This window comes from Neophocaena asiaeorientalis, unplaced genomic scaffold (genome assembly GCF_003031525.2).
Source record: "Neophocaena asiaeorientalis asiaeorientalis breed wild unplaced genomic scaffold, Neophocaena_asiaeorientalis_V1.1 scaffold1040, whole genome shotgun sequence".
Lineage (NCBI taxonomy): Eukaryota > Metazoa > Chordata > Mammalia > Artiodactyla > Phocoenidae > Neophocaena > Neophocaena asiaeorientalis.
In genome coordinates this window covers 151,042-169,101 of record NW_020171694.1, presented here as the reverse complement: position 1 = coordinate 169,101, position 18,060 = coordinate 151,042, and the positions used below count along the sequence as shown (strand labels likewise).

Genomic DNA, 18,060 nt, shown 5'->3' with positions numbered 1-18,060 from the left:
GTTACTCCGAGGCATGTAGGATCTTCCCAGACCAGGTCTTGAACCCATGTTGCCTGCATTGGCAGGCAGATTCTTAACCACTGTGCCACCAGGAAAGTCCAAGGTTTATTTTAAATTTGTCAAATAAGGAATTCCCTGGCTATCCAGTGGTTAGGACTCTGTGCTCTCACTGCCGAGGGCCCGGGTTCAGTCCCTGGTCGGGGAACTGTTGGGTTGGCCAGAAAGTTTGGGTTTTTCTGTAAGATCTTGAGGGAAAAACCCGAACAAACGTTTTGGCCAACCCAATAAAATCCCACAAGCCGTGTGGTGCGGCACTCAATCAATCAATAACAAATAAAATGTTAATATTGATAATGTTTAATTATAATGTTATAATTTAAGAATAATACTTAACGTAACAAGCAAATCTAATGCTGATTACTTTGCCTGTTGTTACAAGCTAGTGAATGATAAGGTATAACACAGGCTTCAGACGTGCAGGCTCAGTGGCTATGGCTCACGGGCCCAGCTGCTCTGCAGCATGTGGGATCTTCCCGGACTGGGGTACGAACCCATGTCCCCTGCATCGGCAGGTGGACTCTCAACCACAGCGCCACCAGGGAAGCCCCAAAGCCAGGGCTTTTGACTTCTTTGATGTTTTTTCTGTTTTTGTGCTTCTACATAAACCTTTGTACTCATTTTTTTCTGACAACTGTGCCTACCGGAAGGGATTTCTATAACTTTAGTTTCTAGAGGGGAATAGTAAGATTTACTCCATTTGTCTCATTCATTCGTTTTTCTAACATTTAATTGAACACGTACTTTTTGTGATGGGCACTATTTATAAAGATGACTAAGATGTGCCCATTGACCCTGAAGAGTATATGATCTAATTGATGAGCCAAGTATACACAAAAATTACTGTACAGTGTGGTGAGTGCTGTTACAAATAAATGAGCAAGATATTGAGGTGGCTCATTGCAGTTACTCTGGGAGGATCATGAAAGGAAGAAGTAAAAGTTTTGCTGATCTTCAAATATGAGTATGAGTGACAAAAGTGGTACTTTTCCCCAACTTCAAGAACGTAGCCAAAGAGAACAAGAAGGAAGGAGGCTGGCTCTACCATTTACTTATCTGTGTGACTTTAGATAACTTATTTAAGCTCTCTGAGACAGTTTTCTTAGCTTTAAAATGGTAATAATAATTTAGAGCTTTGAAAGCTAAATGAGATGAAATATGAAAAATGCTTAGCATGGAGGTGCTCAAATACTAATTACTTCCTGTCCCCCTTTCTCTGAGATTAATAGGAATTTGAAATAGTAAAGTGGTAGGAAGATATATTTTTCCATTTGTCCCCTTGTGCTAATGAACCGTTACTGGCATAAAGTTGTTAGAAATGAACAAAAATTCTGCTTTATATCTGTTGTCATTTATTGAACATACACACTGTATTGGCTCTGTCTCAGAAGGTATTAATACATGGTAATAGCAAAAAACATAAGTTTTTATCCTGAAAGACTACTATCCACCAGTATTCCATTCCTATAGAGAGAGTACAGCAATTTTTATTGAGGCCCACTGTCTTAGTCCTTTCAGGCTACTGTAAAAAACTACCATTAGACTAGGTGACATATAAACAATAGAAATTTATTTCTCATAGTTCAGGAGTCTAGGAAATCTGAGATCAAAGCCCCAACAGATTCAGTGTCTGGTGAAGATCTGCTCTCTGGTTCATAGATAGCTGTCTTCTTACTGTGTCCTCTTATGCCAGAAGCTCTGCAAGCTCTTTGGGGGTCTTTTTTAAAGAGCATTAATCTCATTTATGAGGGCTCCACCCTCATGACCTGATGACCTCATGACCTCCCAAAGACTCCATCTCCAGACACCATCACATTGGGGATTAGGTTTCAATATATGAATTTTAGGGCAACACAAACATTCAGTCTCTAGCATCCACCTTAAACTTTCATCTCCAAGACATTACCTGTTTAGCTTGTAAGTTATCATTGTCTCATTGAATTTAAGTTGTAAATATTGTCTTAGAAAATTCCTAACATAATTTCTAAAGCTTTATCAATTGATCAAATTTTAATTCAAACTTAGAGTGGACTATGTGTCGTGGAATACAGAATTGTTTCTTGATTATTTTTAAGTTGCTTGTAAATGAGAAGTAAAATAATGGGTCTTCTAAAGCACTGATTTCTATATACAGCATAATTTCTTAACTTTTAAGATCATAGACAACCTTGAGAATCCTGTAAAAATGTACATAAAACATTTTTTCATAAGTCTAGGTGTTTGTAGACCTCTTAAAGCCTGTTCATGGATCTTAGGTTTAAAACTACCTTCGGGATCTGTTGTCAGCACACATATATTGACTGCCTGTATGTACTGTGCACTTTGTGAAGTATTACTGCTATGAGCACCATGAAATTTTTATGGTTATACATACAAACATCATCCAGTTAGAAATGGAAATTTTGTGGAGTGTATTTTCCTAATAATATACTCCACAGTGTAAGTAGTAAATAGTAGGAAATAGTGTAAGTAGTAAATTTTCTCTTAGCTGTTAGGGATTTAAATTTTGCTAGCCGTGATATAGCTTGCCACTTTGTCTGTAATGGTAAATTTTTCCTTTGGATCCAGAGTTAGATCTATGTGTTTATAAATTTACTTTTAAATACTGTTTACAAATTATTTCTGTCTTATCTTTAACCTAAAATACACAGGGCTTCAGGAAGATCTTAATAAAAGCAGTAAAAATGTATACTTCATGGAAGCATTAAGTGAGTAAAAGCAACATTTTGTTTTTCACTTTGTTAAATAGCACCAGTAACTCCAGATAGTGGTTATTCATCAGCCCACGCAGAGGCCACCTATGAAGAAGACTGGGAAGTATTTGACCCGTGAGTTTTTTTTTTTTCCCTTTCTCTCTTTGAAAGGAATGAAAGTACATGTGTAGAGGGGTGGCTAAATGGTATATTGCAAAGAGCATTTGACCTGTAGGTATTAATACTTTGCTGAGTTACTGAAATACTAATTTGTATATTTTCAGTTTTACTTATGTGTTTTATAAGTTTGGTTTACTTGGTTAAATATGCATTATTTAATTAAAAACTTAAAGATGGGCTGAATTTAGTAATATGTTTTATATTTACAAAAAAGTAGAAATGTTGAAATTTTCTTAAAATTTGATTTATAGCTATTATTTCATCAAACATGTTCCACCACTGACAGAAGAACAACTAAATAGGAAACCTGCCCTTCCATTGAAGACAAGAAGCACACCAGAATTCTCCCTAGTTTTAGACTTGGTAAGTATATTGTCTGTAGAGTTAGGGAAAATAAAGGCGTTAAATTCTTTTTTAAAAATACTAGCCCAAAATACCTAAAAGAATACAAGTGAATGAATAGCCTTACACATACATTTACTATAAAAACATGTCTTAGGTGTTCTGAAATGTTTTTATTTTAAGCACAGTCTAATGCCAGGGCCTCCCCAATTTGTTGGTTTCCAGTACCCTTTGAAAATAAATTAGGCTTTCTTTTTCTCCCCCAACAACCCCCGCTATTTCACTATTTTTCTATTTAAATTAAATTAATTATTGCCCCCATACTCCTATACCCTTTGTTTTGTTTTTTAATGTCCCAATAAATTCTAATTTCATGGCTAGATTTCAACCTTTTTGGGGGGTGGGGGAGTCACAGTCATGTTCCCCTGAAGGACCTAGGTCTTAATGAGTTAACCTCATGCAAGACCATACTCCTTTTCTTGTTCCTTTTTTGGGGGGAGGGGCAATCTATGTAATACTTAATACTAAGTATTAGTATTATCTAATACTAATAACTTTATTAATAGACTCTCAAAAGCATGACTTCTTAATGCTGACTAATAAAACCTTTAATATGCTCTCTTGGTGTGAATTTTAAAATTTATATTTTTTTAGGGTACCAGAAGAGCTTTGAAAACTGAATATCTCTTATCTTTTCCTAACCAAATTTAATATATGGTCACCATTATTTACCATCTGCTGGCAATTTCTTGATATTAGCAAAAATATGTATCTATTATATAATACTGGAAAACATTTTACTATTTAAAAGCCTTTGTTACTAGTAACCTATAGTTGGAAATGTGGTTTAGTTCTTATTAAAAAAATTTTTTTTTATCTTAAGGGAAAGCATATTTTTAAAATCTTAACTAGCATATATAGTTGTTTTGAGAGTTGAGCACCTTAGCCTTTGCCTAGCCAAAGAGATATAAATAAAATAGGCATCCAGAAGGCCTAAGTATTTAAGGTGTTTATTAGAGGATAAGTAGGCAAAAAAAGAAAAATTTTGAAACTGATTATGAGTAGTTTAGATTTGATGTACAGAAACTGAAAAAGATTTTGCTAGATTTTTATGTTAGCAGTTGATGTCATGATAGCAAGTTTGGCCATATAATTTTTAATCCAATGTGGAGGTAAATAGAGAGGGAAAGATAAGAATTGGTGAGCATAAATGAGTAATTTTACAGAATTGGGTAAAGAAGAATGATCAAAATTTAGATAGGCTGTAGATGAAGAAAGTAGAATTAGCTATGATTCAATTATAAGAAAGAGAATACCTTTTTTAAAGATACTAAGGGAATACCTTGAATTGTGTACTCTGATATGCTATTAAAAGAAAATGTGGGTGGACCTAGAGTCTGTCATACAGAGTGAAGTAAGTCAGAAAGAGAAAAACAAATACCATACGCTAACACATGTATATGGAATCGAAAAAAAAATGGTTCTGATGAACCTAGTGGCAGGACAGATATAAAGATGCAGACGTAGAGAATGGACTTGAGGACATGGCGGGGTGGGGAAGCTGGGACAAAGTGAGCTTTGACATGTATACACTACCAAATGTAAAATAGATAGCTAGTGGGAAGCAGCTGCATAGCACAGGGAGATCAGCTCGGTGCTTTGTGACCACATAGAGGGGTGGGATTGGGAGGCTCAAGGAGGGGATATGGGGATATATGTATACATATAGCTATATATGATACATATAGCTGATTATACTATTGTATAATAGTATACAATTATACTACAATAAGATGTTAAAAAAAAGAAAAAGAAAAAGAAAAGGAGGCATATCTAGAGTATTTTTTGCTCTTTGCCTCCCCAGAGTTTAACTTTAGGTTAAAAGAAACACTCCAGCTAATAAGATGTGGAATCACAAGGTATGAGCATTTGTGTTTCATTTTAATTCATCTTAAACACATCGAAAAATTTGGGGGGTAGTTACTAGCAGCTTTATTTTTTTAAGTGTTGTCACTTTCTACAAATGGAAGCCTTTTTTTTTTATCCTTCAGGATTTGAGAAATATACATATTTGCACATACCTTACGTTGAATGATCCTTACCTTCTTTTCCTCATGAGAAAACAGGGCTTGGTAATCAAAGATGAGAAAGAAGTCTTGATTGACTGCTAATTTAGTTAAACAATGTTTATGTCTATGAAACATGTTCAACAGATACTGAAATATCCATTTTCTAAAATAAAATTCTTTATAAAAGGTTTAAGAATAAGGAGCTATATATAAATAGAAGATATAATTTTTTAATAGTTAGATACTAAACTTCCATTGGCAAATTGTAAAAAAAAAAATTAAGAAAGTTTATATGTGGTTTACTTAACAGAAAGTTGGCAACTGCAGGACTCAGAACAGTGGTTGCCAAACATGCGTATGCATCCTAATCACCTAAAAGGCTTATTGGAACATAGATTGCTGAGTTCCTCTCTACTCCTTGCTGAGTTTGAATGATAAAAAATGGAGCTGGAGGTTTTGCATTTCTAACTAGTAGTTCCCAGATGATGCTGATGCTGCTTGCTGTTCTAGCAGCCACACATGAGAACAAGTGACTTAGAAAATTCTATCCCAGATTGCTATGCCACACACAATAATGTATTATAAATATAAAATTCCATGTATGAATGGGTGCTTTAATAAATGTTTTTGGTGATCATGAATACATAAAATTATCAATTGAAATGTCGTAATATCTTGGTTCATTCAATATGTCCTTTTTATTTTAAGGATGAAACACTAGTACACTGTAGTTTAAATGAGCTAGAAGATGCAGCACTTACTTTTCCAGTCCTTTTTCAAGATGTCATTTATCAGGTAATTAAAACTTTTTAACTTGAGTTTTGGCCTGTTAGATATTTTGAACAAAGAAATCTTTTGTAATTTTTTTTTTTGGTGAAATTTAATGTGTTTATTCCTAATGGATTTCATCTGTATTTTAATGATTTAGTAACACAAAGTAGCATCATGCTAAATAAATAACTACATAAAACAACATAAATGTTACCCAAAAAATGTGAACTTTTTTTACCCATTGCTCTCTGCTAGTTTCATAACCTGTTTGCCAGCAGGTGGAGGCAGGAACACTGACATCTTAGGTCCCCGAGAGCTTGCCAGGTTAACACTTGGCGTTGTTGTTGTTGTTTTTCCAAAACCCAATTAATAGGAAGAAACCTTATTCCTTGTTGGTCATTTTTATTGCCTTTTGTAGTAATATGGTGTGTAGGTTGCAGTGTAGTAGATCTACTTTATTTTAATCACAGAATTCCAGGACACTCTTCTAGTTACTGCTTTACTTAAAAAATTAGAGTATAAGTATTTCTTCCTCCTCTGTGTCGATGGACAGGTAACAGTGCAAAATACAAATACCATTTACATTTCACTGCAGATTATGTGTGTTGACCATAGGTTTTACTTTATGTTTCAGATTTTCCTATCATATAATTTGAATTAATATATGTGAATACACTTCAAAAACTACGACGTGCCTTTCTGTTCATGGAGGTTGTTGTTGAACTAGCATTACCTTCTTATATACCAGTTGTTGAAGGATTGGGAAAGGGTCAAAAACTTTGTTGTTTAGCAGGTGGAAGCCAACCCAAGGATTAACTAAATAAAGTCACAGAACATTTACCATGTGAACAATGAAAAGGTGTTTATGGTTGTTTATGTGCTCTTAATAGGCAGTTAGAATATGTGTATAGTTTTCTTGGCACATAATAGTTATTATAGCTCGGAAATCATAAAATTTTAGAGTTGAATAGTTTGTGGTTCAGGATCTACTTTACCTATGTTATCTTGTAATCAGTCATAAGAGGATTTAAGCAGTTATTGTCAGTTCTGGTTTAACCTAGAAAGGTACTGTAGATATGGTAATATCTGGATACTATCAATATATTTATTTCCCTTTTATGTAAACTGATTTTAGTTCTGATATAGATCAGAGGATGAGCAAAATATACATAAAAATGAGGGATTTTAGGGTTTTGAATTCCTTTTTAACTGTATATTACTTGTTTAAGGTAAATCTTTTTCTTAAGACATTTTCTGCCAAATAGGTTGTTCTTGTTTAGTGTAATTCAAGGACAGGAGTCTTGTGGCAAATATAAATAGCACGGCAATATGTTCTCTCTTTTTAGCTTGATAACCTTGTTTTTATGTTCAAAATTGCCCTTAAAAACAATGGCTTTCAGGCTTTTGAATTTGGAAAAGAAAACTGTTACTGAAAACTATAAATAATTATTTTGATGTGATTTCTTAAGCTTCCAGATTTGAAATTTATTTCTGATAGATGGTTTTGGTCTGTTTACATAATTTTTAGTAGTGAAATAAGAAACTTGGAGAGTAGATGAGTTTGATTTCCCTTTCATGAGTGTATTTCTTTTCAGTGTGACCATAAAATTGAATTTTTTTCTTATTGCTTCCACCATTTCTTCTTTAGTTCTCTTCTTTATAAAATTCTTACTGTTTCCTATGGATCCAGACAGTTGTCTTATTTTGAATAAAAGGCTCCTAGCAGTGCATATGACTAATATAAAAATAACTTCATATGTACTGCATCTACCTCTGTGGAATTCAAAGAACTCTTTTTCTTATATATCTGAGTTATACTTTCTGAAACAGGAAAATTAAATGAGCTAACCTAAATCAGGAGCAATGAGCAGGAAATTTGAATCTTAAAAATTATAGAGATGATTGTATTTTAAAATGATTTAGTTACTACATCATGTACAGAGTTTAGTTCCCTTTCAGTAAGTTTTGAGGATGTCCATAGTTAATACTGGATTTCTAGTTTTGGCATAGCCGTTCTGTCTGCTTTTTAAAAAATAACTTTGAAGAAATCTTGGGTTAGGGTTCCCCCAGTTTTCAGACCAGCAAGCTCCCTTTAAACAGGGAATGATGTCTTTTAAACTTTCAGTGGTGTTGTCTCCATCTACTGGCAAAGAAGAAATATACACAAGGGTCTGGGATGATCTAAGAGATTTTGGAGAAACCACATTATTAGGTAAGATGTAACTTACATGTTTAACCACTACAGTATAATGTGGCCCACTTAAAGGTAGAAACCTGTAAAATACTGTATATACTCTTAAAAAAATAATTTGTTGAGATGAAATTCACAACATAAAATTAACCATTTTTAAGGGGGAACAGTTTCATGGCATTTACATACTCTTGAATATGTCAATTCCATAACATTTATGTATATACTCTTAAAAATAAAATGATAATGTTAAGATAGGATCAAATTCTTCATCTGAATCAAAGCTAGATAAAGTTTCCTCTTGGGACTTTTGTTACTTTTGCTTTTTGTTTATGGTAAGTTTGTTATAGTAGAACCATATCTAATGTTAATTCTATTTGTTATTCTCTTTCTTTCAAAACAATTTAAAATATAAGTTGTCTTATGTATGTTTTGATAATGGTCTGTATCAGGGGTTGGCAAACTTTTTCCTTTAAAGGGCCAGTTGTTAATATTTTAGGTTTTGCAGTCTGCGTTACAACTACTTTTTCTGCCATTGTAACATGAAAGTAGTCCTAAACAATACATAATGAATAAGCAATGACTGTGTCCCATTAAAACTTTATTTACAGAAATAAATGATGATCTGGATTTGGCCCAAAGGCCATAGTTTGCTGACCCTTGGTCTAATAATTATGAGAGTATATGCAATAAATTTACATATTCAAATTTTAAGTGGAAGTAAGTAATCAAATGTTCGTTAGAATTCTTGTTAATATATAGAGAGATTTAAAATTAGGTCCACTGTAACCTGGTTATGGGCTTTCTTAGGTTTATTCAGATGAAAGTTTGAGGGAAATTTAAGGTGGTCACTACTCACGTTTAAAGATTGCCTTACTTCATGATATACACTCTTCTTTTGATTGATAAGTAGGACTCAACCTAGTTAATGCAAGACTTAGAATATATGAGGATGTAGATTATTCAAGCCTCAATTAGTACGTTGAATGTATTTGAATTTCCATTTCTCTAGGAGATAAACCTAAAAGATCCAACTCAAATTAAAATTTTGATATATGTTACCACTGACACTATACGGATAGACAGATCATAGTTTGTGTATATGGAGAAAAAGTCATTTGAAAGAAGAACTGAGTTTTTAAAGTGAGGGTGTGGCATTCACAAAGGCAAAGTATATGGATTTTTGTTTGAATGGGTCTTTTCCTCTCCCTTAATTGGTAGTTTTTCCATGAATTGTTTTACCGTTAGATATTGGGAAACGTATTTATTCATAGAATGGTACAAATGCATTTGATATCTGGAAAAACAAGTGCGTGATCAGTTCCAATGCACATGTTTTAATTTTTATATTTAGCTTATATTGACACATTGTCAGGAAATCCATCTCGTGGTGTTACTCAGTTAAGAGGTCTCCACTGTATTTAGTTTCTGTTCCTGCAGATCCACCAATTCAAGACTCTAGGTCATCTCACTCCCTCTTCCATCCAGAAGATGACTTCTATCCACAAGCAGGACTGAATCAAAAGACAGATTTTTCACTTAGCTCTTGAGCTGAACCACCTCCTCAATGACCTTCCTCTGTCTCCATCAAGAACTGGAGCTCAGTTTTTTGAAGATGTAATAGAGCTACTCAGCCCAAACGTGGCTAATTGAAGACAAAAAGAAGATGCCTCATATGTTTCACTACAGTGCAACCAAACGTAACTGTGTTGTCCAACTCCTCATTCTGTAAAGTATGGCAGGGGCATCTGATTTTTGACTCTGTTCACCAATAAGACTTTAGCCAGTCAGTGGCTTTCTGAAGATCAGTAAAATCAACAAACTTTGGGTCAGCTGTCCAGAAATCAGATTGTGGTAAGCACTCAAGGAGAGATAGGATCTTGTAGGGAGCTACTTGATAAAGGATGCTTTGTTTTAATAGTAGAGGTTGCCTTTATGGGAAAAGTTGGGGGGAGAGGTGGGTGGGAAGCCCCATGTTAGCAAAGCTCAGCCTCTTCCTCATTATTATAGTTTGTTTTCTTGGGAAACTTACAACCTAGGATAATTTTCATAAGGATCTCAAATATTTTATACCACAGAAAAATAGAAGTAGAGGGTCAGTGGCATCTCTTTTCCAGTCTAGGAAGAAGAGTCAGCATTATTTTTGCTTCACGAAGAAAAAAGCAATCGTTTAAATGAAGAGTTTTGTTAGTAAACACCTAATCAAGTTTTTCCTCCCCTCAAGCTCTGACTTAAATTGATACTAAATAAGAGGCATTTTGTTTTGACATTCATAAAGTATAATTTTATTGTACAAAAGTAGAATGTATAAAAAAAAAAAAAAAAAAAAAAAAAGTAGTATGTATTTTGTTCCTTAAAACATCTGGGGTCATGGACACAGTATTGAGGATAAAAGTAATATTTTATATCTGGTAGGGAAGAATATTTTGATAACTAATTGTGAGTCAATATTTTAAATAATTTTAAAGTAATTTTTCCATCCTTATAGCTAGTCATTGGCACTAATTTTTTCATCATGGTTTGTATTCTTTATAAATGTATCTTAAAATTAGAAGAAGTTCATTTAAAAATACAGAAAATTCTTGTTCAGTAACTAAAAATATTCTGCAAATATAGGAGATGTGACAGTTGATTACTAAGCATATTAAATTGGAGGCTTCAAAATTTAGAATTTGTTTTTAAAGGCAACATTTGTGGGGGTTTTTTTTTTTTGCTCTTAAAATGAGTAAACTTGACTTTAAGATAAACACATTAATATTTTATATATACACACAAATATGTGTACATACATATTTAAATTCAAAAATTGTATATGTATATTGTATATATATTATATATGTATGTAAATGGCCATGACTTGAAAAGTATGCTTCGTTGCTAATTTTTAATATACCTTCTGTATGAATACATTAAGCACTTTATCCCTTTGGGACTCCATAAGAAAATATCTTTTCAAATTTATTTCTGTTTAATACAGTATAAGGTTTTGCAGAAGGTTTTAGTTTGGGGGTTTTGTTTGTTTTTATTTTTATTGGTTCTGATGTTTTAGTATTTACCTATTCATCCTCAGATTGATCCACCTACAAATACTATCCCCAGCAGCCTCTTATTGGAACTGTGTGAAGCAAAAGGTGACTTGTAAAATTACCCAATGGGTTATGAAGTTGAGGCCTCCACAAGGCCTATCTGAGCAACCCTCTTTCTATGGAGAAGGTTTGGGTTTTGTCTCTATGATCTGGTATTGATGCTAAGACAATGTTAACTAAGTTAAATAGTTAAGTAATCAGTTGACTTACTTTACGTCTTCTAAAAGTATAGATATGGCTTTCTCTTTGAGTTGAGGTTGCCCAGTTCTGCCCACATAAAATCCTACTCATTCCAGCTATTCTCCTTATGGCTGATTACTTTTAAATAATAAAGTGGATAGTAATAATAGCTATTAGGAGTCTCAGTGTGCTGGCACTGTTCTAGGTGCTTTATATGTATTAACTTATTTAATAAACAACACTATATAGGTACTGTTATTATTCCCATTTTATAGATAAAGAAACAGAAGTGTGCAGAAGGGTTAAAAAAAATGGTAGAGCCCCTTGTATGCCTGTGGTATCTGCTAATACCTGTAGCATCTCTTCTTCACATTGTTCAGTGTTGTTAGTTTTCTACTGTTTTAACTTATTACTGCTGATTAAATAGATAGCATCCACCAATCATCTTTTTATTTAAAGGTGCCTACTCTTAAGTAGGTGAATACCACCAAATTTATCTTTTTGTTTTCCTTTCTGCAACAGTGTAGCAATAAGTTCAAAGGATTTCATGGAAAAACTATTAAAGATACTTCTTTTTGAATATGTTAGGGTCATATTATCTGTGCTTAAAACCATTTAGAAATATTCTTCCTAAAAAGATCCACATATAAGAAATTTTTTTTCAATTTTGCCCACAAATTGAAATTGCTTATCTTTTGGATGTTTTCTCCCCCTACCCCTTTTTTTGGTCGTGCTCATAAAGTTACCTAGATAACTTAGATAATGGTTTGGTAAACTAATAGTCAGAAATTCGTGTATATAACTTGACATTGCATACTTAGACATGAATTTGACTTTAGGCAGACTGTCAGAAAATATTTATAATTAATTTATAACTGGCTTGCTATTTTAATGACTATTAAATCTAGTTCCATTAACCATTTATTGCCTGTTAGGATCATCTTACATGCACAGTTATAGGACATCCTCTTGTACTAAAGAAAGTACAGGCTGACTGTCAGATATTGTTCAAATCAAGTAGTGTTCGTGCACTGTTAATGTAATATTATTTTTCTATAATATATTTATCATTTTTCTATATAAAATTTAAGTTTTGGTAAAATCAGCCCACAATATATTATACAAGATTAGTTCCATTATCACTATTTTGCAGACATTATTCTAGTAGATTTTGTTTTAAAAGTTTACATCATGAACATATAATGAAGTAAGTGAGGGAGATTAAGAGGTACAAACTTCCAGTTACAAAATAGAGTCACGAGCATGAAATGTACAAAAATTTTACATAATAAACATTTCATAACATGAACATCTTTGGGTAGTAGGCAGTCTTATTTAAGACATGTTTTGGGTATGGTATTTTTGTATAACAGTTGTTCATTATTACAGTATTATGCATTATTTTAAAACTGACTTTTTCAAAATATATTTGGTTTAGTGATAGATTAAAACTTTGTTGTGTAGATAGAATAATTGCTGTATATTTGGAGGAATATATGTATACCAGCCTGAAATGAAACTTATGGCCTAGTCTTACATTTGAGAGACTACCTCATTTTGAAGAATTGCAGGTTTGAAGAAGGATGGTTTCTGAAGTACTAAGTAGTAGAAGAATGTAGAAAATAGGAAGTAGGCAGCTTGGGACAGGAATCTTTGTTACAAGAAGGTTAGGAGAAGAAAAATGGAGTTAAGAGCATCTGTGGAATAGATTTTGAAGCATTTGGAAGCATGTCTATGTGTGTATCTGTATATCTCTGACCTAATACAATAAGTGATCATAGTCTCACTGTATTATACATACCTTAAAATTGTTCTTATTTCCTACTGGATAGTGCTTAGTGCTTCTTAACTTCTATATATTTCTGCTTTAATATATCCATCCAAATGAGTTAGACCTTGTTGGCATTATGTCTCTATTTCTTTTTTTATTATAATTTTTAAATTTAATTTATTTATCTATTTATTTATTTTGGCTGTGTTTTGTCTTTGTTGCTGCACACATGCTTTCTCTAGTTGCAGCGAGTGGGGGCTATTCTTTGTTGCGGTGCGTGGGCTTCTCATAGTGGTGGCTTCTCTTGTTGTGGAGCATGTGCTCTAGGCACGTGGGCTTCAGTAGCTGTAGCACGCAGGCTCAGTAGTTGTGGCATATGGGCTCTAGAGCACAAGCTCAGTAGTTGTGGTGTGCGGGCTTAGTTGCTTCACAGCATGTGTGATCTTCTCGGACCAGGGCTTGAACCCGTGTCCCCTGCATTGGCAGGCAGATTCTTAACCACTGCATCACCAGGGAAGCCTTATGTCTCTATTTCTATTTTTCTTTCTGAGATTTTACCTTTTCAGCACATGGCAGAACCTCCTGTGGTCCCAACCACATCCTGGCTTGCTGTTACTTTGTACCTTTCTACATTCCTTTTTTTTCCCCCCCGCCGCTAACCATCTCAGTTTCTGCCTGTGTCTTTTAATCCTGAAACACCTTCCTGTGTTTCAAATGGTGAATCTGTTCTGAGAATAGGAACATTTACAGTCAACAGTTATTCTATTCTCATGGTAAGGAAACACTCTAGCATTATATTCCTCTATCTCAGTGCCACCTTTCATCCCCAGTGAACAGGTACATTATGAAAGTAATATCAAATTTTAAGATGTGTTTTATATTTAAGTATAGTCAAAGTAGTAGAATGCATAATGAAGTTATAGTTTTGACATAATCTGGAAGTCACTGTGTAAGAAGTTGGAAAATGACACCTTTGTACAGTGCTCCACTTATTATGCTTAGATAATACTGTTTAAATAGAAGTATTCCTTTACAGTGGAAGTGTTTTAGTGTTCAAAGGAGACAAATCCCAAATTGTAGAGGCCCTGCTTATTTTACTTTACAATATGGAGCAAGTGATAGCAGGGATATTGAAAGCAAATGAAAACATTTATACATATGCAAAAATGAAGCATTTTTGGTTATTAAATGCATTTAACTGATAAGCCTTCTTAGCAATAAACAGAAGGCTCTGATGGTTCATGGTTTATCATCCTCCATGAGATAAGGTAATTGAAAAAAAGTATTGGCCGAATTGTGGGTTTTTGTCAGTTAAGGTAGTAATATATCTAAATCTATCAGTTACTTGGATTATCAAACAAATAAGGTGTGTTGAAAACTAAACCAGACTATACCAAATATTTCACAATGTAAATGTTAAAATTAATTAGAAGTACAACTCTAGTTAAAAATTTTATACCTCATCCTAAGTGATAGGGATTGGATACTAAGGATTTCGTCATATTTATTTGCTAGGGGTGGGGGTGTGTGGCTTACTTGGTTTTTGATTAGTCAAGATACTGAGATAAACTGCCTAATAGGCTTAAAAATGAGTAAACCTTTATTATTCTAGCCTGTAGGCAGGGATAGAGTGATATTATTAGCATATTAATGTTTGAAATTGGTTTTCCACAAGTGATCGGTTCTTCAGGAAATTCAGTAGTTGTCCCTGTGTAGTATGTAGCCTTGCCTCTCTTTCTCTATTTTGTTTATATTGCTTAAGTTCAGGCAATTATATTTAATTTACTTAACAGATTTTTATCATGTACTTACTATATATTTGGCACTGTCTTACGCCCTTTGGGCTTCAGAACTTACAAAGACTGGTAGTACATAGTCCCTACCTCCTAATATCCTTTGCCTGATTTCCCTGTTCTGCCCTAAAATATTCCTAGAACTAGATTTTTATCATAAGGGCATTTTTGTTTAGATGTGTATTGACAACAAAATTAAATTCCATGAAGCCTAAATTTTGAATTTGTTGCCACCACAGCTTTTTAAAAAAAATCTGAATCAAGTGAATCTGGTGCATAGGCATTCTATAAGTATTTGTTGTTCATGTTTTTTGATGTTAATAATCACCTTTGAGTAGAGTACAAACTTTTCTTTTTATAAATTTTTGTCACAAAATAAATACAATTTAAAGGAGTCAAATTCTTTTGTAAATCAGTTTTAGTGGTTGCTCATGGCTTATATTTCTGTGCTTTTTGAATATTGAGTATATTACAAGAGCTACATTAAATGTAGGCAAAAAGAAGACAGAAATAAGAAAATAATGTATTTAAGTCAGTTCTTTGGGTACTGTAGTCTTTCCTGATATTGTCAGTTGATTTTGATAACTGGTGTGTTTGACTGTTACATTTTCAATCTCAAGTAGCCCAGTAGTGCTAATTTAGATACCACATCTGAATCAGTAAGTATAGAACAAGATTGATTTCTGAAAAATTCCAGTTATTTAAACCCACCAATCCAGACATCTCTTTCTTGAACATTATTTACCTTAATAGAAATTTAAAATAAAGGTACTCTTAGCAGGTGATTGTTAAGAAGAAATTCTGAGTAATTATTGAGGAAGGTCATTGAGACAGGTCAGCTAGAGGTGGATATACAGCCTGCCTAATAATTGGATGGATGCTACCTGGCTGGAAGATGGAGCTGATTGGTGGATCAAAATCTCAGAGGGAAACCTGCCATTTTTAGTTTAAATGTTTATTAAAATTATATTCCATGAAGTACTATTATATGCTGCTATTTAACTATTAAAAAGTGAAATGATCACCAACGATTATTATTACCCTACCAAAAGATTGTTTTAAGTAACTTTTGGTGTATGTGAAATATATTTGGTTGAGTGGTACTTAGTAAACTTTTGTATTACCTTAACATATGAACTTTTAAATTATATCCAAAGTTAGAACGTATCTTATAAATAAGTTGTTCCTGTTTTATATGTTTGTTTGCTGAAGCCTATCTTTGTATTTTTTCAGGTTTACGTGAGATTAAGACCATTCTTCAGGGAATTCCTGGAACGAATGTCTCAGATGTATGAGGTAAATATACTTAAGCTAATTATATAAGTATTTTTATTTTATTCAATATAGTACCCATATTTAGATCATGTATAATGATTACTTCTTTTCCCCTGAATTTATAGATCATTCTTTTTACTGCTTCTAAGAAGGTGTATGCAGACAAGTTACTGAACATACTAGACCCTAAAAAGCAACTGGTCAGGTAAATTTAATTAAGAAATAGTGGAAATGTCTGTCACACTGATCTATGAAATTACTATGCTTCTACTTAATTTTGATAGCCATTTTCAGTTGGCTGCATATATAGAGATTTGTGTGTTAAATGGGGAAAATAAGTGAATTTTTTTTTAAGCCCCAGAAGTCTTTAAGAGTTCCTAATTATTTAACTCCAGACAGACGTTCTTTAAAGGATACAAAGATCAAATGTATTTATTCACTTGTACATCTGTATCCTCACTTCTTTTGGGATTGAGGGGAAATTGGGGGTATGTGGAATTTTTCACTGTGTGCATGATGTTTTCACTTCCTTCTGTCTCTGAGATAATGCATGTGTTGTCATCTTTTTAATGGCTTAGAGAAATAAAAGTTAATTTAAAAAAAAGGATCAAATTAAACTTTTGCTTTTTTCAAGAGCAAATTTATCTTCCATGGAAAGAAAATGTTACATGAAATCTAATTGGAAATTGCAGTTGGTTTAGTCACTCAGGTTTTGCTGATCTGGACTCAGTTCCTTGTGTGTGTCCTGAGCCAGCAGATGCAGTGTGTTCCTGGTTAGATGGGAGTGTTTTCCTGGTTAGATGGGAATTTAAAACAATTTGAAAATTAGTTTCATTATTTCTGTCAACTGAAGTGAGATACCAAGACTCAGCAGTCTTGCTGCATCCTCTAAGGTATAGGAGTTAATATTTGAGTTTTGATCAAGAGCTGAGATGCCACAAAAGCCTCCTAAAAGCTTTAATAGCTGGGTGTTCATTGTCTTGAATACTTTCTCCCATACTGTCTTAGTGGAAAATCCTAAACTTAATTTCTATTGTTAAAAGTACCTATATTATTGAGTGGTTTCAGCTATGGTGAAAGGCTTTTCCTAATGTCCACATTTAGGAGATTTTTCCCTTGTAAATAGAATGTGATTTTTTTTTTTTAATCTAAAGGATCAAAATGTGTCCTGTAGTCAGTTTCCATTTTATCTTCCATATAAGCAAGCTTCAGACACACAAATGAAAATGGTATTTTCTTTTCATAAAAGTATATTATAATTTATGCTCATTTTACCTAACTTTTATAAAAGCATACAAGTGATTTTGCTCTCATGACTTCATTTATTCTGAAGATTTCTATTCAGCACCTCCAATGTTCCAGGGAACAGTGGTGAGCAACACAAGCCCTTCCCTCTTGGAGCTTTCATTTTTACTAGGGGACAAATCATAGTCACACAGTTACGTTACAAATTAAAACCGCTCTTTTAAACTAGTTTTATAAAATCTACACATTTGGGAGTTTAAACTTGTTTTATCTAGTTGTATTTTGAGAAAGTTAAAACAGGAAAAACTTTTTGAACAGTATATTGAATGCGTTAGAGTGCTTTAGGGAATCATCTATGTTGGTGACAAGGTAGACTCAGAAATTCCTGTGATCTCTGAATCCCGTGA

The 18,060-nt window shown here is 33.3% G+C and overlaps 1 protein-coding gene across 1 annotated transcript in view; it reads left to right on the top strand.

Annotated features, from left to right (window-relative positions):
* CTDSPL2 (CTD small phosphatase like 2) overlaps positions 1-18,060 on the top strand; it is a 68,841-nt gene that overhangs the window by 43,548 nt on the left and 7,233 nt on the right. The window contains exons 6-10 of the mRNA XM_024747540.1: positions 2,807-2,885; positions 3,182-3,293; positions 6,050-6,136; positions 16,367-16,429; positions 16,534-16,613. Coding sequence (XP_024603308.1) covers positions 2,807-2,885; positions 3,182-3,293; positions 6,050-6,136; positions 16,367-16,429; positions 16,534-16,613 — 421 coding nt within the window. The remainder of the gene's footprint in view (positions 1-2,806; positions 2,886-3,181; positions 3,294-6,049; positions 6,137-16,366; positions 16,430-16,533; positions 16,614-18,060) is intronic.